At 53.5% G+C, this 20,825-nt stretch overlaps 1 protein-coding gene across 1 annotated transcript; it reads right to left on the reverse strand.

Annotated features, from left to right (window-relative positions):
* Positions 1 to 782: 782 nt before the first annotated feature.
* HEYL (hes related family bHLH transcription factor with YRPW motif like) lies at positions 783 to 15,581 on the reverse strand. The gene is made up of 5 exons (XM_021683747.1): positions 15,489 to 15,581; positions 9,216 to 9,282; positions 8,104 to 8,187; positions 6,738 to 6,819; positions 783 to 3,708 (listed from the first exon to the last, which is right to left on the reverse strand). Exons 1-5 carry the CDS (start codon positions 15,566 to 15,568, stop codon positions 3,035 to 3,037), a joined length of 987 nt encoding a protein of 328 aa, XP_021539422.1. The 5' UTR covers positions 15,569 to 15,581; the 3' UTR covers positions 783 to 3,034.
* Between the last annotated feature and the right edge of the window lie 5,244 nt (positions 15,582 to 20,825).

Here is a 20,825-nt window from a genome sequence, read left to right on the forward strand (position 1 = left end):
TCACCGCTCAAGGGCCTGTATTATCCAGCAGAGTCTGGAAGATTCCTCACCTCCCCAGTTCATTTATTTGACGAATATTTATTGAACACCAACTTAGAGCCAGGTACGGTGCTTGGCACTGGGTCCAGGGTGGAGAGCAAGCCACACATAGTCTCTGGGCCCACAGAGCTTACGTGCTGGTGGGGGAGATGATCAACCAAGAAGTAAACACACATGGATGTGCAATGGCAAGTGCCTTAAGGAGGGAAAGAATACGGGGCTTGGAGATTGATGAACTAACTATTCAAGCACAGAAGTCAAGGAAGCCTTCTCTGAGGAGGTGAGTTTAAGCCAAGGGTATAAAGAGCTCAGTCATGCAGAAGGTAGGGGAAGCGCATTCTGGGCACGGGAAGAGCATATGCCAAGTCCTGGAGGTGGGAACAGGCTGGAATGTTGAGGAAATGAAGGAAAGCCAGAGTGGCAGAAGCACAGTGAGCAAGATTGGAATTGGCTGGAAGTGAGGTTGGGACAAGAGGAAGAGCTTGCATTTTATCTTGGGAATAATAGGGTAATAGTGTAAGGATTTTACACCAGAGTTGGTATGATATGATTTGCATGTTTAAAGCTCTCTCTGGTTGCCTTGAGAACTGAGTGACAAAGCAAGACGGAAGCAAGATGACCTTGTGGAGGGCAGTGATCTGGGGGCAGGTGAAATGGCCAGACCAGGGTGATAGCCGGAGGCTTGGAGAGAAGTGGATGGACTCCAGAGATCTCAAGAAGTAGAATCTTTCAGAGGTTTTTAGAAGAACTAAAACAACTTTATTGGATGCCTGCTACAGCCCCAGCAAGGGGGTAGGAGTCGGGGACACCAGAAAGGCTTGGGAATAGAAACAAAAGATACAAATCCTCAACCACGAAAACAAATACATAGTCCCCTTTCTCATTCACCATCTCTTGGGGAGAATGAACTCAAGATCAACTCAGATGCTGAAAGTTCTGGGCCATTTCCACCTCATTCGATGGTGTCAACAGATTCTCCTGGAATTGGGTCCTGGAAATGTGGAAATGGGTTTCCCATATTCTCAAGCTATGAAGTTGCCGAACTGCGGGACTGCAGCACTGACCTGGTACCCTGGGAGCAGGGAGCCGCCAGCTGGGATAGGCCGGGAGAGGAGGAGGAGGGGCGGGAGGAAGATCAGGAGCAGAAGCAGTTCTTTCTGCCCTCTGTGACGAAGGTGAAGTTGGGCTCTTCCCTTTGTCACCTCCCTGTGCCCACCTCTCCCAACTCCTGGGAGCCTGCTGACTTGCCCTGCCCTCCCTGTCTGTCTCCGTCAGGAGCACCCCTGGCCGGTGACCCACTCCCTGGAATGCTGCCCTCGCTCCCCACAGCTGCACATCTCAGATGCATCCAGGAGGACAGAAATCTGATCGAACAAACACTGAGGACTGAAAGAATACATTAGCTCTTCATGCCTCCTGGAGGAATTTGCCTTTTCAAAAGAGATTTCTGGGTCGTTTAAATGATCTCTGCCCTCTGCCCCATTTCTCCAAAAGGGCCCTTTCCCCCAGGGTTTTAGCAAACTCTATGTCTGAGCCCAAGGATCTCCTCAATTTAGTCTCTGGGGGCAGTAGTTCCATCAAAAGGTGGGCGTGAAAGAATCTTCCCAGGGGTGACATTCGAAAGAAGTATTTACCAACCAGCGTGGGGGCCTGGGGGAAAGCCACACGGGGCAGCGGGGCATTTAGAGGGCCTTAAGGGAAGCAGATATCTGCCAACAAGCACAGAAGTGGCTCTACGTTTTAACAGCGGGTCTGGCAACACGGGTCCAGCTGAACGTCAGTCCCGGGGCTGCCCCAGTCCTGTCTGGCCTCTGCTGTTCTTCTGGGAATGGTGGCCACAGGCCATTTGATCCCTCCGTTAGAGGATGAGCGGCCAGGGCTGGAGCTGGGTCCTGAAATGGCCTCTGAGCAGAGCCAGCTGCGCGACATCCTGGGTGAACAGGATCTCAGGCCCTTGACCCGCCGTGTGACCGTGAAGGGCCCAGCCGCCTCTGACTGTCCTTCCTCTCGCCCCTCCTTGCAGTTATTTTTGTCCAGCTGACAGCCCTTGGCTGTCCCACAGTCTGGGCTCTGCGAGCCGGATGCAAACCAGGCAGCACAAACGTCTGGTGCTGAATCCCAAGAGGGCCCCTCCGGGGGCGCCATCACATGGGAACGTGACCCTCCACGCTGTGCACCCAACAGGGACCAGGCATCTGGAGGATGGTGATGGTGCGAGAAGCAGGGAGCTGGGTTCTCTGCTCAATCCTGGCTCTTGTCTGGGAGCACTGTCCCAGGCCTGGTGGTAAGGACCCCCTGTTTTGGAGCCTTACTGCTGCCCAGAAACCTCCCATCTCCATGTAGGGAACTGGGGGTCAGCCGGAGTGTAGGTGTCTGCAGCGGGGAAGACCACCCGAGCAGGCCCTACTGGGCCCCTAACTGCCGGGCCTTGGCTGCGGTGGCAGGGGGGCCTGTCCTGTGGTTCACTGCAATGGGGTGGGCAGGGGCAGACGGGGGTTCCCCAGAGACCGCTTTGTGGCCCCTGCTCTGTTACTGTCTCCGGAAGTGAGGCAGACACTAAGTTCTGGCCCTGGGGGCCTGGGAAGGCTGCACCAGTCAATCACTGCTCAGGCTGGGTTCTGAACTCTCTAGGCAAGCAGCCGGCCTGAGACCATTGTGCCTTTAGGGTCAAGCTTAGTTCCCAGACGTTGGATTCATGCCTGCTGCCCCCAGGAAAGGGTCTGGGCAAAGCTTGTAGGGGCCCTCCAGGGCTTATTTGTCCCAGGTAAGAAATGAGACCAGGCCTCTGAGATCAGAACAGCTCCAGGAGAGCTGGGTCTGCAAGCTGGGATGGGCAGTGAGGAGGGGAGATGGGCCAAAGGAGGAAGGGGCCTCTAATGGGTGAGGAAGATGCCTTTGCAGACAGATGAGCCAGACCAGGAAGCAGGGCAGAAGACAGCACTGTTTTTAGAGCTCCTGGAAAAAGAACCCTCCTCGCTACTGGGGAAAAGCCAGCTCAGAAAGCCCCGATTTCAGTGATTTCGGAGACCCAGGAGTGGCAGAGCACGGCTCCTGCTGGCCTCCCAGCTGCCCCTGGGGAAGAGGGCCTGGGGGCAGGAACAGCCACATAAGCAGGGGATCCCACGATGCTGGGGGGCATGGGGGAAGAAGATCGTAGGAGGGGTGCCATGTGGCTGCTCCTGGCAGCCCTGATGCTGGGGGCCACGGGCAGGGGGGCGGCTGGCCTCTCCAGGGGGCGGGCCCTCCGCGTGGAAGATGCCCCTCGACTGGGCAGCAAATTCCTGCGGGCTGGCAGGACGGTACCAGCAGCTCTGCGCACAGGAGTGGTTCGGAGGGCCGGGATGGGGTAAGCGAGAGAGGAGGCGCTGGGGAGGATGGGACCGGGCACTCTTCCCAGGATGGTGAGCTGGTTGCTTGGGGCTGACAGCCCTGGACAGCTATGGAAGAAGGACCAGGGCCAGGCAGGGAAGGCCAGGGGGCCAGCGGGCGTGGGAGAAGGCTCCATCTCGGCTGCATAGCTGTTGAGGTGCGAGAGAAGACGAATCCGGACGGGGTCTGCACGGCTGCTCGGCCCTTCCAGGACCCCCAGGTACCTGATGACCTCGGTGAGGCACTCCCGAAAACCGATGCTCCGGAAGTCCACTGCCAAGGCTCGGGCATCAAAGAATCCTGCAAAGCGAGGCGTGATGAGGGTGTGTGCCAGGCGAGGGCCAAGTGCTGATCTGGGGTCAGACCTGTGTGACCTTGGGCATGCCACCTCACCTCTCTGAGTCCCAGTCTCCACATCTGTAAAGTGGGAATAATCACCCCTACCTGGGATAGAGGGTGGGGCACTGTGATGATCAAATGAGTTCACTGAACTACGAAGCATGATAAAATGTAGAGTGCTGTTTTCATTGAAATTCATGATGAACGCAGAGAAGAAACTTGGCGACCAAGATAATGTCATTTAAGTGGACACTTGCCAGGTGTGAAAGACCTGTGCCCATGGGAGGTGGCGACCGCAGCCGTCAGGGCCGGGGGGGCCCCCCACAGAGAAGGCAGCATAGTGTCATACTGAAGCCTGAGGTCTCTGGAAGCCGGGAGAGCTGAGTTCAAATCCCAGCTCTACCACTTAACTAGTGGCCTGACCACGGACAGGTCTCTTAATCTCTCTAAGCCTCAATTTCCTTGGCTGTAAAATGGGCACATAGTAATACTTACTGCACAGGGCTGTGAGGGTGAAACTAAATGCAATGGTGCACAGAAATAGTCCATGAATTCAAAGTTAGCCATCATTTACACTTGACCCTTGAACAGCATGGGGATTAGGGGCACCGATCCTCCCCCAGCACAGTTGAACACCTGAGTAAACTTTTGACTCCCCGCCAAACTACTAGTAGTGAGAACCACCAGAGATCACTTTTACTGTGATAGCAATTTCCTGGAGAGAAGGACTGCTCTGGCAGAGATGATTAGTGCCACATGGGGTCTTAAGCAGATACTTGCAACCCTTGAGCTCACCACAAGGGCAACAGGAGGGGGCTAGGAAATTATTACTGGAGTACGGTATGTATATGCCACAGTTAACTTCATGCAGTTATGATTCTACTACATCTTTACATTTACATTTCTCCCCACTGCAAATGGCACCATGTGCAGTCTGAAAGGGTTTGTATGAGGAAGTTTTGCTAAATTTTAACTTCAGTAATGGATGTGTGTATATTTTATGGTAGTGAGTGATAAAACAGACTTGTATCTACATCTACTTTATGCATTCATGACATACCTAACTTTTTCTTAATTTTTTCAATATTTCTAGGCTATGTGGTGTGTCTACAATTTTTTTTCAAACGGTTGCAAATCTCCAAAAATGTTTCCACTTAATGCAAAAACTCTGCATGGAAGTGAATCTGTACTATTCAAACCTGTGTTGTTCAAGGGTCAAATGCATATTACTGGCTTGGCCCCTGAAGGCATGTGAGTTTGTCCCCTAGCCTGAAGGGCAGTCAGGAAAGCAGGACCCCACTCTGATCCTCAGCTGTCGACATCAGTCTGGGATCCTCAGTTTGGCTGGTTTCAGTGAAGTCTGACCAGGTGGCCTGGCCACAGAGGTATTCGGTTCTCACTGCCTTTCCACCTGCCCCTCTCTCAATCATCTCCTATGCATAGACAGACCAGCCTCAATGGGCACTGACCTCATGACTCTGGCTGCAAATATCTGGTCCCTGGTTCATGGCCGAGGCTCCCATAGAGGGACAACTCTGCAGGGGATGGTGTTTGGAGTCAGGCCTCCTTGGAGACAAGACCTTACTCGGCTGTATACTTAGTTTCTGTGTTTGCTGTTCTTTTTCAGCTAACATTTTTCTGAGTTCTTATTAAGTACTCAAATTTACATTATCTGATTTAATTCTCAGAAAAATCCTATCATTATTATCATTCCAGAGATGAGAACATTGAGGCGTAGAGAAATTAAATCACTTGTCAAAGGTCATAAAGCTAGCAAGTAATAGAGCCAAATTCACAATTCATGGGATTTGAATCAATTCAATTCAGGATTCTAACCCAAAGCCATGCTCTAAGCCAGTCCTGTCCTCCCATTAGCCCTTGGCCGGAGAAGGGTGATGCCAACAACCCCCAGTCTCAAGATTCTTGTGAGAATCAAATGAGATAACATTGGTGAAAGCATTTTGAGACTATAGAATTCTGGCCAAAATATTAGTCACTATTTTTCTTTGAATTGGATACCCATAAATGTAGCTGGAGAGCTCTCCCCCACTGGTTGATTAGAATCAGTTTTCACTGTTGGCCATGCATTCCTTTGGCAGAAGTTCTCCAAGTGACCACCTGCATCAGGGTCATCGGGCGTGCTTGCTAAACTTGCAAATTCCTAACCTTCAGGCCAGGCCTCCTGGCTCAGAATCTCTGGGGTGTGCCCTGTGACTGTCTGCCCCCAGATGATACTGTGGCTCACTGAAGCCTGAGAAGCACCAGGCTGGGTCACTTGAAATGTGACTGCCCCCTCCAAAGGTGGCCAAGTTAAGGTTTTAGGACTTAGGTCTTTGTGGCCCAGGTTTGTGGAGATTTCAAGATTTCTCAATTGTGAAATCGCCAAAATACACAGTGAGGCTTCATGCAAACAGAATTTCCATTTGTTCAGAAGTCTTTTTAAGGCCACCGTTCCATGACTTCACTGCAATGGACCAGCCCAAAATAACGGCACGAGTTACATTTGGGTTCTACTATAATCCCACAACGGGTCTTCACTGTGAGCATGACCTCAGCACCAGCCCAGAAGGCACACCAGTGAACATCTGTGGCTAAACATCTCAGGCAGGCCCCTCCCAGGGTTTCCACTGGGATCCCAGTGAGAATGAGTTCATTCGGGCTAAGGCTTAAGGAGGGTGGGGGTTAAGGTAGGGAACCCGTAGGGACAAGGCATCTACGCAGACCCCCTCCAAGGGCTAACTAAGGCTGGAAGGAGTGGAGTAGAGGACCAGTTGGGGACCACTGGGGACACTGACAGTGGAGAGGGTAATGCTGAAAGGAGAGAGCCAGGCTTTGGGACAGCTGCACCTGGACCTGCTTCAGCCCCACCATAGACCATGAGTTCCTTGAGGCCAGGGACCATGTCTACTTTGCTCACCAGTGGATCCGCAGGGCCTAGCCCCCAGATATGTGTTTCATGAATGACTCCCGGGAGAGAAGAGCATCGGTACCTGTCCCACCAGTGGCGTGGAGCATTTTCAAGTGATCCACTGTCATCTGCAGGACCTCGGCCTTCTCCAGCTTGGAGGAGCCCTGTGTGTACAGAAGACAGAAGAGTGAAGGCCTCCAGCTGACCTCTCGCTCCCCTCCCTATGGTGTCATCAGCCCTCACCGGCTCCCTGTCCCCATCTTCTTCCCACTCCACCATGGCCTGCGGGGGGGCTTCTGCTTCGGCCAAGGTTTCCCAAACGAACAGATTCTCTTCAGTTCCCATTTTAGTCCGTGCGCGCCCGCTGCATTGCCGAGCATCCTTCCTGAAACCCCTCCTTCCCTTGACTGCCCTGACACCACTTTTTCTAGCTTCTTCTTCCACCTTACTCTGCCTGTTCCCTTAAAATGGGGCTGTTCCCCAGTGGGCACTGGTTCCCTTTTCTCACTTGGCACATTGTACCCGGCAGGTCTCATCGACCTCCATGGCTTAGCGTGCCATCCCCAGAATGCCACTCCCGCGTACCCACCCGCCTCCTAGACCAGCTTCCCTGGGAACCCAACTGCACGCTCACCACGCCCCAGATCTAGCTCATCCTCTTAGCCCCACAGCACTTGCTCGTTTTCTATTCTCTCTCTTGAGCAATGCCTGCTACGCCTATAGCATCACCTCGTCTCCCAGGAGAAACCTGAGGGTCAGACTCTCCCCGTGAGCTCCTGAGGGCAGGTACCAGGTCTAGGTCACAGCTGGGCCTGTGGAAGCGTCAGTGGACGTCTGTGGAATGACCGACTTGTTCTCACCAGCATAAAGGAAGGCGCGTGACCCATGACCGTGCATTGGAGCACAGGGTGGAGAATCTTTGAGACTGTCTGATTGATTCACCGTCCGACTCCCTTCCCGCTGTCACGTGCTCCCCACCCCCATGGGCAGCAGCAGGGTGTTCACACCCCAGCAGCCTGTTCTGCTTTCAAACGGCTCTGGAACTGTCAGCAGTGCAGAGGGCGAGGGGGCTCTAGACTCACACAGTTCTGTGGTCCGGTTCTGTTCTGCGACTTCCTAGCTGTGTGATCGAGTGCAAGGTACTTCACCTCTCTGTGCCTCAGTTTCCTTACCTGTGCAATGGGCATAATCATCCCTAACATTCAGGATCATTTTAAGGATTTCTGTCAAGGGGACGAGGGACAGAAAGCCACAACACTGGAGACACTAGAGTAAATATAAATTTCCATGCCCTTTCTCCCTGGCAGATATCAGGAGGTGACATACCAGCAAACGAGGTGCCAGCACTTCAAGCAGCTGCTACCAATCAATACGACATACCACAAAGAATGGGCCGTATCTGCCACCTGCGTGGGGTTTCCTCTGGTACCATCAGGAATATCACATACCTGTTTCTCAAAGGCGGTGGGGACCAAGCGTCGCAACTCAGAAAGGCTGCTGTTGATGCGGTCTCGGCGCCGCTTCTCTATGATCTAAAACACAATGACAGGAATTTACTCGTGGGCACTTCGCCAGTTTCCAACGTGCTTTGAGGGACACGGATTCATATCTTCCTTCACAATATTTTTGTGAGGGAGAGAAATCTGTTCTTACTTAATGGAGGAGGAAATCAAGGCTCAGAGAGGGGCAATGACTTGCTTAAGGTCACACAGTAAAGAAGTGCAAAGCTGGGAGCGGAACTCCAATCTCTTGTCTTGGTCTGCAGGGGTGATGTTCAAAATGCACAACGGCAGGTACAACAGGAGACCGGCCCATCAGAACAGGGACACCAGCCACAGCCCTGCAGCAGGCCCTGGAGGCTCCTGCAGGCCAAGGTTACCCCTTCAGTTGCTGGGTGGTGAAGAGGCATTGCTTCCAGCTGGGGAGGCCTCTCATTCACACAACCTCATTCCCACCTCACCCTACTGGTAGCCGAATACTGATAGCAGGGCAGACATTATGACCCCTGTTTTACAGATACAGATGAGGGCTGGAAGGAATGGTTTGCCTAAGTGAGGGGCAGGGCTGGTCTCTGCCACATTCCCGGTCTTTGGACCCCCAGGGCAGAAGCACAGCTACATCCTGGGGACAAAGGGCAGGGGGCTGGCATGAGGCAGCAGAGAGCCAGCCAGGGAGCCTCCTTCTTCTGTTCCCCTCCCCCACCCCTCAGCACCCTGAGAGGAAATGAAAGTTCTGGGCTTGGAGAGAAGAGGGGGAAGGCTGGAATAAACAGTAAGGGCTAACTGTGAGTCAGGTGTTGTCCTGAGTGTAATTCATTTAACCTCCAAAACCGCCCTGTGAGGTACGCACCCTCATTGGTTCGGTTACACAGTTGAAGAAATGAGGCACAGAGAGGTTAAGTGGCTTGCCCAAAGTCTCTCCGCTAGCTACTGGCAGAGCCAAGACTGGCCCTCAGGCAGTCTAGATGGGGGTGATGTTTCTGACCAGGGTTCTCCGGGCCAGGGCCCTGGGGACTCAGGGCAAAGATTCGACGGGCAACTCTGCCGAGACAGACACTCACCCCTCTGCGTTTCTTCCTGGCTTGCATCTGCGAAGGGCTGGGGGTGGACAGCGGCCTGGCCATCTGGCTGCAGGAGAAGAGAAAGGCTGATTTTTCAGAGCTGGAGGACCATCTCCCTGGCCTCGGCTGACCTTGGAGGAAGTGGGGATGTGGGCGGGCACCGCCCCCTCCCAGGAGGGCCGTGGTCTCCCCGGCGGCAGAGGACTCCCAGGCCGGGAAGCGGCGCAGGGCAGGCGTGGGTGGGAGCCCATCGCTCCCCCCCCCCCCACCCCCCACCCCGCCAAGTCGCCCCTGCGCTCGGTTTCCTGCCCCAGGGCCGCGCGGCTGCTGGGGCAGGGGGTGGGGGCTGGGCTCCCGGCCCGACCCGCTCGGCCTCGCCCCCTGCCCCTCGCCCCTGGCCGCGGGCGTCGGGGAACCGCAGCGGGCCGCCGCACTCCTGCAACCCGATCCCGGGCGGGGCGGGCGAGGGCCCGGGCGGCGGCGGCGGCGGCGGCGGCGGCGGCGGCGGGGCCGGGCCGGCGGGTTGGGTTTCAGAGGGAGCCGCTGGGAAGAGCGTGGAAAGAGCAGATGCCGCCGCTTCCCACGGGCCGGGCGCGCCCGCTGCCCGCCCTCCGCCCCGCCGGCAGCTGCCGCCTCCTCCCACGCAGCGCGGCCCGGGCGAGGGGGAGGCGGCATCTGGGTCACAGGCCCCCTCGGACTCTCGGGACGCTGTCCTGGCCTCCCCCGAAGGCTGCAGCCCCGCATCGCGTCGGGCCGCCCCTCCGCCCCTCCGCAGGCCTGGCACAAGACGGATATTTGCTCGCACTCCGGGAGTCCCCATCGCCGGGAAGAGACTCAGCCTCCGGGGCGGGGGGGCGGAATGGGGGGTTCTCTCTTGCCCCGACTGACCGAAATCTTCTCCAGCCCAACCGCTCGCCCCGCTAACGGTTTCCTGCTTCAGAGGCTCTTCCGGAACAGAGGGGATTCGCGGGGTTGCACGGAGGGCCATTCATTTGGCCAACACCCCGGAGGCCCCATTCAGGTCCAGGGCTGGACTGGATGCGGTCCGCCAGGCCCCAGCCGTCCAGACGCTCAGCTCCCAGGGGGAGATGCCCTATCCACGAATAACTTTAAACAAGGTGACTCCCCTGCCATTTCCAAATACAAAATGCCACACATCTGAACTCGTACCCTTGAGCTTACCTCCACCTCCACCACCACCCCTGTCTTCCCCCTGGACCCCCATCTCAGCAAAGGCATCCCATCTCCCAGTTCTGTGAGGCCCCCTGGCCACCACTACTTTTGATTCCTCTTCTGTCCTCACCCACCTCATCCAAAAGTGCCCATTCCATGTCTGAGATATGTCTCCCCTCTGTCCTGCTTATTTCCACTGCTGCTCAGAGGACCAAACCTCTATCATCTCTCATGTGGACGGCTGCAGGATTCTATTGCTGGGACCCTTTGCACCCCTTTGACCCCCTACAAACAGGCCCAGTGATCATTTAAATACACGTCTGATTTTGTCACTCTCTTAAAACTCCTCAGGGCCTTCCCAATGCTTTTAGGATCGAGGCCATCATCTTTCAGGTGGCCCAGCTGGCTCTTGTCACCACCTAGACTCAACTCTCCTTTGCTCTGTATGCCTCAGCCTGTGATGCTCCACTCCTTCCTGTGGTAGCACATACTGCCCCCCTGGCCTAGAGTTCTCTGCTGCACCCTGTCTCCCCACCCCCAAGCCCCAGCCTCTTTTGCCTAGTACTTTCTACCACTGTTCAGATCTCAATTCAAATGCCACCTTCCTGGGGGAGCCTTTTTTGATACCCCCCTCCCACTAGATGGCGCCTGCTCTACCCTCTCCTAGCATCCTGCATTCATAGCATGTATGCCCATTTGTTGTTTTTTATGTATATGATTATTTGATTAATGTCTGTCTCTGCACCAAGTGCGTAGGCTCCCTGAGGTCATGAACCATGCCTGTCTCATTCACCATGGTAGCCCCAGTACCCAGCAAGTGCTTGGAGCATAGCAGAGCCCATGGTTGCGCTCCCTCCTCCTGCCCCCATCTTTGGCATCACTGGGGAGCAGAGAAGTGACACCATAAAAGCTACCTCCCAGGCCTTTGTGGAATGGGGGTCTATGGGGCTCACCAGGAGGGTCCCAGCCCATGTGACTACCCTCTTGGCATGAGAGGTTAGATCATTTTCATCAACTGCTCAAAGAGAGAAGGATGCAGGAGAGTCCATATCAACCGTGATCAAATCCCACTGCTATGTCCCTGGCTTTGTCCAGCTACATCTGGAAAAGGATATCTCCTTCCAAACATCTGGATGAGAAGGGCTGGTCAGAGGCCTATGAAGCTCCTGGGAGAGATGGCCCAGCAAGCTCGGTCCAGGGCTCGGATGGCCCGATCCTGAGATCTGTAGGGCAGCTTGTTTACAAAGCTACACGCAGGACAAGCCCCAAGAGCCAAGGGATAATAAAACATGGCCTTTGTCCCCCCTAGGCTGGATAAGGAGTCTCTAGGGGTATTGGGTTAGCACTGCACACGTCACTGTCCCTCAGCCTGATCCCTCCTCGGGGACCATCTGCTGGAGGTTGACGCACCCCTTGCAGGGCACAGCAGCTCTGCCATCCCTTTATCCACTCTCCTGGTCACTTGTTCTCTGCAGTATTATCCCTCTTCCCCGACTCCCATATCTCACAGGCAAACCTCACTTCACAGTTTTCTTGGCATCGCTACATATATTTCCCTCCTTTGAGCCTAACAAAAGCCCCATTTTACAGATGAGGATGCTGAGGCTTGGAGACCGGAGGCAGCTTGCCCAGCCTACGCAGCTGCTAAGGAGCAAAGCCAGCATGGGAATCCATGTCTTCTGGCTCCAAATTCAGCATTGTTTTCCCTCTTAATTCTTATTTCCTGTCTGTCTGAATAGCCCTCCAGTCCCCTTATCCTTAAAGCTCCCAAGAGCTCAACCAGAGCTCACTTCCAGGCTGTGATCTGGCCCTGACACTGGGGGGAGGTGTAAGAGCTTCTTGTCTGACAGTCTGAAAATAAGGCAGATTTTTACGGACCCAGAGAAGATATGCTGACCACCAAGATCTGTTCCATGTGCCTCGAGTGGTCCCTAGCCAGATTTCTGGGGAGGTCTCTTGGGGTGTGGGGGAGAGCAGCTTTCTAGGTGGTCTGGCTGCCAGTCCTGATGCCCTCAGCACTCACCCTCAGGCCCCCTGGGGCACTCCGCTCCCCCCACCCGCCCCCAGGGGAACGCCTTTTGCATTAACCAAAGGCAGAATCATGATATCCCCAATGAAGGGTTTTCAGGAGTGCTGAGCCCAATTTTAAAATAAGGCAAATCTGAGAGGGGAAGGGTCTGTTCCAGGCCACACAGCAAATTGGAGGAAATTCCAGAACCGGAGCCAAGTCTCCTGGCTTTTAATCCAGTGCTCTTCCCAGTGCACCCCGTATCGTCACCCCTCCCCCACCATGTGTGTCACATAGCCAGTACTCCTTGTTCTAGACAGTACTTCCACATTTACTTGTCTCATCTATTGCACAATAGCCCTGTGAATTAAGTCTTTTGGGGGCTATTTCACATTAGGAAAAATAATCATTTGATAGATGGAGTGACAGAGACACAAAGAGTTAAGAATCATGCCCAGCAAATCAAGTCTTCAGGCTTCTAATCTTTTCATTAGACCAAGCTGCCTCGTGAACATGGCACCCTCCAACTGAATGATGACCCTTTCCTGAGCAGTATTTGTTGGAAGTTACCTTGGGCTAAATCAGGGAGCTGTGCATTTTAGGTACATTACCTCATCAAAGGCTCACCCTGTGAGGTAGGTATTAGCATCCCTGCGTTGTAAAGGAGAAAACTGAAGTTCAGAAATGCCCACGTTAATGGTGGTGAGAATCAAACTCAGGTCTATCTGACTTCAAAGGCCACCATGTGCCTTAAATCATGTAGGAAAGACCCACAGGCCCCGACCCAGTGCCTGACATATGACAGGTGTTCACTGAATGTTCACAGAGGGGGAGGGGAGAGAGAGGTTATACTCTCCGTTGAGACCCAGCTTGTGTCGGCAGAGGGCGGAGGGGAGTTGGTGCTGGGTTCAGATAGGAGATCTGTGTGTGATTATCTCATATGGGGCAAGATGCCGCCATCAGGCAGATGCCCACAGTGACAATGGAATACACCCTGCTCCTTATTCTCACATCTCTGAGTGTGGGGGATTTACGCCCTGCCTCTGACCCCAGGGAGGCTGGCTGCCCCAGTCCCATGGCCCTTGCCACTGTTTATCTGGCTTTCTTTGTACGCGAAGCTCTTCTTCTCTGAGAGTTCCCTGAGGGCAGAGGCTTAGCAGGATACATCTGGGCCCCCCACGCCCAGCCCAGGGTCTGGGCCACAGCAGGCATCGTTCAGCACGCCCTGAATTGAAGCATTGATGTCTGCTGGGGGGAGGGCCCTTTGGTGAGTGCTACAAAGAGGGGTCTATAAGTCAGCCTCTGCCAGATGTCCAACTGCTTTCTCTGCTCTGAGAGGGTCTGCTCCTCTAAGAATCTAGACAGTCTCTAAAATTGGGCTCTGGCTAAAAGGACAAAATGCCATGTAGGAAAAATCTGCCCACTGATCCTTTATGCCATTGCCCAAATGCCACCACCTTCAAGAAACCCTCCATGATGCCTCTGCTTGTAAGTGACCTCTCCCTGCTTGGGTGCCCTCACAGCCCACAGTCTGTCTCTCCTTCCATCTTCCATCCTGTCCATGGTCTTTGTGTGACCTGGCAGGTCACTGGCCAAAGTGCAAATTCTTGGAAGACAGAGCCAGCTCTCTGGCATCAATTTCATGCCTCTGATTCATGAAGACCCAATGACATTGAATTTGAGAGCCCCCTCCACCACCAGCACATGGTGCTGGGCCCTTCCCCAGCTCCTAGCAGGCCCAGACTCAGAGAAATGCTTCTCTAAATAGCAGTTTCTGCTAAACAATTTAAGAATGCTAATAAGTTGCATAGGAAATTTTATTATATACCCCAAAACCTAATTAGTGTACAGGATGCAAGGGGGATATCTATTGCCTTAGCTCCTGTTATAAGCTATAAATACTTGGAAACTGGTGGCATTTTTACTAGGCTTTGTGATTAAGGTAGGATGTCCTGGTCTCAGAAAACTGGAGTCACTGAAATGATGAAGTCCCTCAAAAAAATCCCTAAGGACGAACTGAATCCCCCTTTCAAATCTGTTCTAGAGAGTCAGGTTTGGATGAGCCAGGAGAGATCAGATAGCCCCCTCTCTTTCCCACTCCATGTCCTCCTTTTATTTTATTGATGGGGAAACAGGCTCAGAAAGAGAAAGCAATGGCCCAAGGTCACATGGTGAGTTGGTGGCAGACTTGGGGCTGGGACTCAGGCCTGCAGACTCCCACTCAGTCCCTGCTGCTCTTTCAGGGCTCTGGGCATCACATGTTGGGTGCCTGACACGAATTAAACATTTGCTATGTGCTAAGCCCTGTGCTAAGCTCATGACATGCATCATCTTATTTGATTTTCCCAGTAAAACTGGGATCGGTTCTATTACTTATACCCATTTCACCGATGAGGAAACTGAAGCTTAGATTGTTCACAGAACTAGGGGAAATAGCAGAACGGTACCAGTGGAGTTTGTTCCACAGGTTTGAAGCAAGTCAGAATATTCATCAGAATATTCATTAGAATAGCAAGTCAGAATGTGCATTAGAAAGAGTGTTGGAATTGGAGTGTAGGCCCCTGCACTGACAAGTCAGCTATTATTTTCTTCGGAACCAAAACCTTGATTCCAAAGTCCAATTTGCTTAGGGGAGGGGAGATTTTCTTCTCCCTGGAAGCCTTTTGTGTACTACATGGAAAGTGCACCCAAGCTAAGGTAGAATAGAGAAAGTATGGCTATTCTGCCCACTCAGCGGATTCCGGACAGGGAGTGTGTAACCAATACTCCATGAGGGTTTCCTAAGATCTTCAGGGAAAACTCCGCGCCAGTCGCCTCAACCTGGCACTTCTACAGAAAGACGATAACCAACTGAAAATGAGACCCCAGAGCTGAACTCCACTTCCATCCCGGCACCCTGAGCCCGAAATGGCCCAGAGCGCAGACGATCCAGACACTCGTGCGTGTCACGGCCCACGCTGCACACGTGTCCCCCACTTGCACCCCCACCCCACACACACCTGCGGGCCGTCGCCCACACCTGCATCTCCTGAGGCCGTACGAGCCCGCTGAACCCGTCCAGACACTCCCAGTATCCCCATCCCGGCCCTCACCTCAGCTCGCCCTCGCGGCCCACGTCGATGGGTCCGTCGGACTCGCTGTCAGAGCCGCTCGGCTCCCTGGGCCGCTTCATGGCGAGCGCAGGCTCTGGGTCTCCGCGCGACAGTGCCGGCTCCCGGCCGGGAAGTCGGGCCCCGCCCCCGCCCCCGCCCGGCCCCGCCCCGGCCCCGCCGCCCTTTCCCAGGGCCCTCTCCTGCGCCGCAGCCCCCGGCGCCCCGGCGCCCCCTCGCCCCCGCGGTGACGCGCAGGCCGAGCCGTGGGAAGGCCCCGGGCGGTCACCACCCCCTCCGACGGCTGGGAGGTCCGGCTCCGCTCCGCCGCCCTGGCCGCTGCGCGCTGGGTGGCCTTGGGCAGGTGCCCTTGGAGGCCCACCTCCGGGGAAGCCAGGGGTCCTCATCTGTCCCTGGTTCGCCCGGGAGCTGCGGGTCTCTGGGGGCGCCGTTCCGCGATGCCCCAGTTTCTGCAAGGGTCGAACCCGCCGGCTCCTGCCTCCTGGGGTTCTGGAGGAGGCAGACACATCGGGTTTGGTGAGGTTGGTGGGGGTGGCTGTGGCCTGATCCTTGACGAGAATCCTCCAGCAGCTTTTCCCACAGGGGTCCAAGGCATGTGGAATGAGTGTGTGTTGGGCGGGCGGTCGGGGGGAGTGGGGAGGCTCCAACATGAGATAAGCGGCTGTCATCCCCCCCAAGGGACAGCTGAAGATGCGGCGGTACGGCGGCTCTGGCCAAGAGAACTGGACTGGGTGGTGGGGGCGGTGGGTGTCCCTGGGAATCCATTCCCAGTTACCAGAGGCAGAGCTGGCCTGGGAGGCCAAGAGCGCCAGGAGAGGGCTCCATTCCCAAAGCTGTGGCAGGGCCTCAAAAAAGGGGGTGGGGAAGTACTTTTCAGCCTCCCTTCCTGGGTCCCCCCACACGACCAGACCAAACTGTTCACTCAGTGGGGACTGCAGCTGAGAAGGGAGACTCAAGGAAGATTCTCAGGGATTCACCAGCCATCCTCATAGCCCAGTACCTCAGGGAAGCCCCCAAGGCTCAGAAGGAAGCAGAATGGGAACAGCCTGCAAGGTGGACTTCAAGGGCAGGGAGGAGGAGACAGGAAGGTCTTGATGTGGTGGGTCAGACACCAGAGAAGTCTCTCCCTTTCACCTGCCCACCAGGACACAGACAAAGCCACCCCTTTGCTTGGGAGAATAGGGCTGGTCATCTGAGAATAACTGCACTTTCCAGACCTGCTTGGGAACACTTGATTACAGTAGTGTGGAATAACATTCCTGTGCCCCCTTCCACACATGTCTGCAGACACAACCACATGGCCAAGTACACAAACACATACATACACACTCTGAGACACGCGTAGCAGGAGGAGTCAGCACCTGCTTGCAGCCTCTGCTTTCTCAGGAGGCCCTGGTGGTCACCCCAGCCACACCTATGGACTCTTATCCCAGATGCCCTCATCGCTCACACGTCTTCTATCCCAGATGCCCACAGTGCTCACACACCTCAGTGCTCCACTGGGCACACACCAGTGGAGTGGAAATCACAACCAACATAGAAGTTGCACAATCCACGCACTATGCATTCCCTGGAAAGGCAGAGATCAAAGATGCCACCAGGTACCTGCCCTGTGTAATGACTCCAATTGCAAGGCCTGGCAGTGTCTCAGATTTGCAGGCGAAGGTGAAGGGCTCTGCTGTGGGCATGTTCGTGTGAGATGCCCCAGGTCATCAAAATGGGATGCACAGTTAAACAGGGGGTTCAGAGCTCAAAAAAGAGGTCTGAGCTGGATATTTAAACCTGGAAGTCACTAGGTAATAGGTGGCACTTAAAACTACAGGGGTAGACAGATTACCCAGAGAGAAAGTGTGGATGGAGACAGAGGAGGGGTCTAGCTAAACAGTTACTTATTACACCTGAAACTGTTTTGTAAATATTAACCCATTTAATTCTGGACAGCTCTATAAAGTAGTAATATTGTGTCATCCCCACTTTACAAATAGGAAACAAAGACCCTGAAAGGTGGAGTAACTCTATACCTACAATGGACAGGGAGTAGGGGCGCCTGGGTGGCTCAGTTGGTTGAGCATCCGACTCTTGATTTCGGCCCAAGTTATGATCTCAGGGTCTTGGGATAGAGCCTCTGCATCAGGTTCTATGCTCGGCGGGGAGTCTGTTTGAGATTCTTTCTCCCTCTGCACCTCCCCCTACTTGTGTTCTCTATCTCTCAAATAAATAAATAAATAAATAAATAAATAAATAAATCTTTTTAAAAAAAATGGACAGGGATTAAATGGAAGGGCTGGAATTCAACAAGACAGTTGGGTTCCAGAACCAAACTATTAGGCTTTATTACCTCGTATAGCTCTTAAACACTAGGCTCTCTTATCTAGTACTGAGTCCAGAGCTATACCATCAATACCATAGCCACGAGATCCATGCGGCTACTATGCACTTGAAACGTGGCTGGTCTAAGGGCGCCTGGGTGGCTCAGATGGTTAAGCATCTGTCTTCGGTTCAGGTCATGATCCCAGGGTCCTGGGATCGAGCCCCACGTCTGGCTCTTGGCTTGGCTGGGAGCCTGCTTCTCCCTCTTCCTCTGCTCTCCCTTGCTCATGCTCTCTCTCTCTCTCTGTATCTCTCTGTCTCAAATGAATAAATTAAAAAAAAAATCTTAAAAAAAAAAGAAAGAAACGTGGCTGGTCTAAATTGCTATGTGTAGTAAGTGTGAAGTACGTACCAGCATTGAAAGAAAGAGAGAGAAAAGAAAGGAAGGTATAAAGGAAAAAAGGAAAGAAATCTCATTGATATCTTTAATATTGATTAACATGTTAAGATGATAATATTTTGTACATATTGGATTAAATAAAATATATTATTAAATTTAACTTCACTTTGCGTGTGCGTGTGCGCGAAAGAGAGAGAGAGCACGCACGAGTGGGGCGTGGGATGGGGGTGGGAAGGGCAGAGGGAGAAGCAGACTCTCCGCTGAGCAGGGAGCCCAATATGGGACTCTGGATCCCAGGACTCTGGGATCATTACCTGAGCAGAAAGCAGATGTTTAACCAACTGAGCCCCCAGGCGCCCTGGGGCTGGAAAATTCTTTATTGTGTGGGGCTGTTCTGTGCATTGTAGGATGGTTAGCAGCATCGCTGGCCTCTACTCACTAAATGCCAGTAGTACCTGCCCCACTTAAAAATGTCCCTAGATTGTAGGAGAGAACCACCACTGGCTGAGAAAGAGCTGCCAGAGGAGACTGAGAAGGGGCAGCCAGAGAGGTGGAGGAGAGCCAAGGGGGGTGTTACAGCAGCCCGAAGAGTGTTTCCAGTCCTTGGTCAAGATCCTTTAAAATGTCAGTCAAATCATGTCACTTCCTGCTCAAAACCATCCATAGGTTTGCCATCACATTCGGAATAAAATGCCAACTGCCGACCGCGGTCTCCCCATAGGGTAACTATATAACTTATCATGTAAAGCTGGGGCACCCTTGAGAGGGAAAGGAGGCGATAGTAATAACTATGCGGGGACAGCCCAAGGCATCCAGATGTGTAGGGTCATCCTAGGCGCTGGCCCCTGCCCCTCTCTTGCTCACTCAGCCACGAGAGCCTTCTTGCCCTTCCACCAATATTCATGTTTGTTGCTACAACATTTGCTGTTCCCTCTATCTGGACCCCTCGTCCTCCAGATCCTCTTAGATCACCTCACTCCATCCCAGGCTTTGCTCAGATATGCCGTCCTCAGAGAGGACCCTCCCAACCTCCCATCTAAAATAGCCACCAAATCCCCGGTCACTCTGTGTCCCCTCCCTCACTTCATCTTACTTTACCGCATCTATTAATATTGCTGACATTATATTATGTATGTTGCTATATTTGGTTACTGTTTGTGTCCCCGACCAGCAGATAAACTCATCGAGGGTAGAGATCTATCCTTTTTGTTTACTGCTGACTCTCCAGTGCCCAGCACAGCACCTGGCACGTAGTAGGTGTACAACAAATAAATACTGGCTGGCAGAAGAGTAAGCTAGGACAATAGCTGGAGGGAGATGTGGAATCCAACGTTTGTTTGCTTTTGCTTTTGTTTTGTTTAAAGATGGGAAAGTGCGGTTTGGATCCAGTAGGAAGGACTTTTACTGTGAAAAGGCTTCCACCTTGACTGTGAAGTTCCTGGGGATAGGAATCATTTTTGTGGTTTGCGACCATGTCCCTTCATACCTAGGAAAGTGCCTGGCACATAGTGGGCATTCTAAAATATTTATAAAATAAGCAAATGAAATAATAATGATGATGATGGTGATAACAAAATTGTATTGCACTCACCATATTAAAGTATTTTGACATCTATTAACTCATTTAAACCTCACCACAATCCTATAATAGAGGTTATTATGACTATCTATTATAGTCCCATTTTACTGAGACATAGGGAGGTTAAGTAACTTCCCCAAGGTCACACAGCTAGTAGGTGGCCGAGCTGGGATTCTACCCAGGCAACTGGCACCAGAATCCACGCTGGTAACCACTGCATCCTGCATTAGCATGGGATAGACCAGGCAATGGGGACTGGGTTTGAGGGGAAAAAGAGGGAACAAACCCAAGTGATGCTGTATTCCTATCTGGGTGTCTTGAGTGGGTGAAGGTGACAGGCACCAATGGGAACATGGGAGAAGGGGAGAAGTTCAGTGTGGCCACGCTGTTTGTGAGACCCGCGAATACCCAGGAGTAGAACCCGGAGAGAGGTCTGGACTGGAGGAGAGACTGGGGACTGGTAGCTGAGGCCATTGGGGCACAGGAGCTAGTGCAAAGCAAGAGGAAAGAGACCCAGGATAGAACCCTGGGGGACAACAGCCAGAGAAACTCTGGGAAGAAGGAGGAAAATCAGGCAAGAACGGAGTGCCAGGGACCGCAGCCAGAGAGGGCCAAGAACAAGCACTTGGTCACCAGTCCCGGGACTCAGAGAGGAAGATGTGCAATCACAAGGTCACAGAGGCCTTGGCGTGAGTGGAGGAGACAAGGCAGGGGCCAGGATGGGGAAGCGTCTGAGGGATGCAGAAGCAGTTTTAAAGAGGAGGCAGGTCAATGAAAGAGCCCCTCAGGGCCTCAGGAGGAATTTGCTTGTTGATAGGGGCGGGGGTCAGGAGTAGGCAGAAGGGTGAGCCCTGGGGAGCCCAGGAGTAGCCTCAAAGGGAGGGAGGCGGAGAGGGGACCTCTACTCTCCCCACTTTCCCTGTCCGCCTGCCCCAGAGCTGAGCAAGCAGGGAGATTTTCAGAGGCAAGTTTCAGCTCCAGCTCAATGTCTGGTCCCCACCCTAGGTCACCCCCATCTCCTCTTGGGGGC

This window comes from Neomonachus schauinslandi, chromosome 4, assembly GCF_002201575.2.
Source record: "Neomonachus schauinslandi chromosome 4, ASM220157v2, whole genome shotgun sequence".
Lineage (NCBI taxonomy): Eukaryota > Metazoa > Chordata > Mammalia > Carnivora > Phocidae > Neomonachus > Neomonachus schauinslandi.

Excerpts from the sequence above, each read along its gene's own strand:
- HEYL (XM_021683747.1), bottom strand. The coding sequence starts at position 15,568 with ATGAAGCGGCCCAGGGAGCCGAGCGGCTCTGACAGCGAGTCCGACGGA. Across the intron at positions 9,283-15,488 it reads GGCCGCGAGGGCGAGCTGAG|CCAGATGGCCAGGCCGCTGT; the intron begins GTGAGGGCCGGG and ends CTTCTCCTGCAG. Across the intron at positions 6,820-8,103 it reads CCACCGCCTTTGAGAAACAG|GGCTCCTCCAAGCTGGAGAA; the intron begins GTATGTGATATT and ends CTGTACACACAG.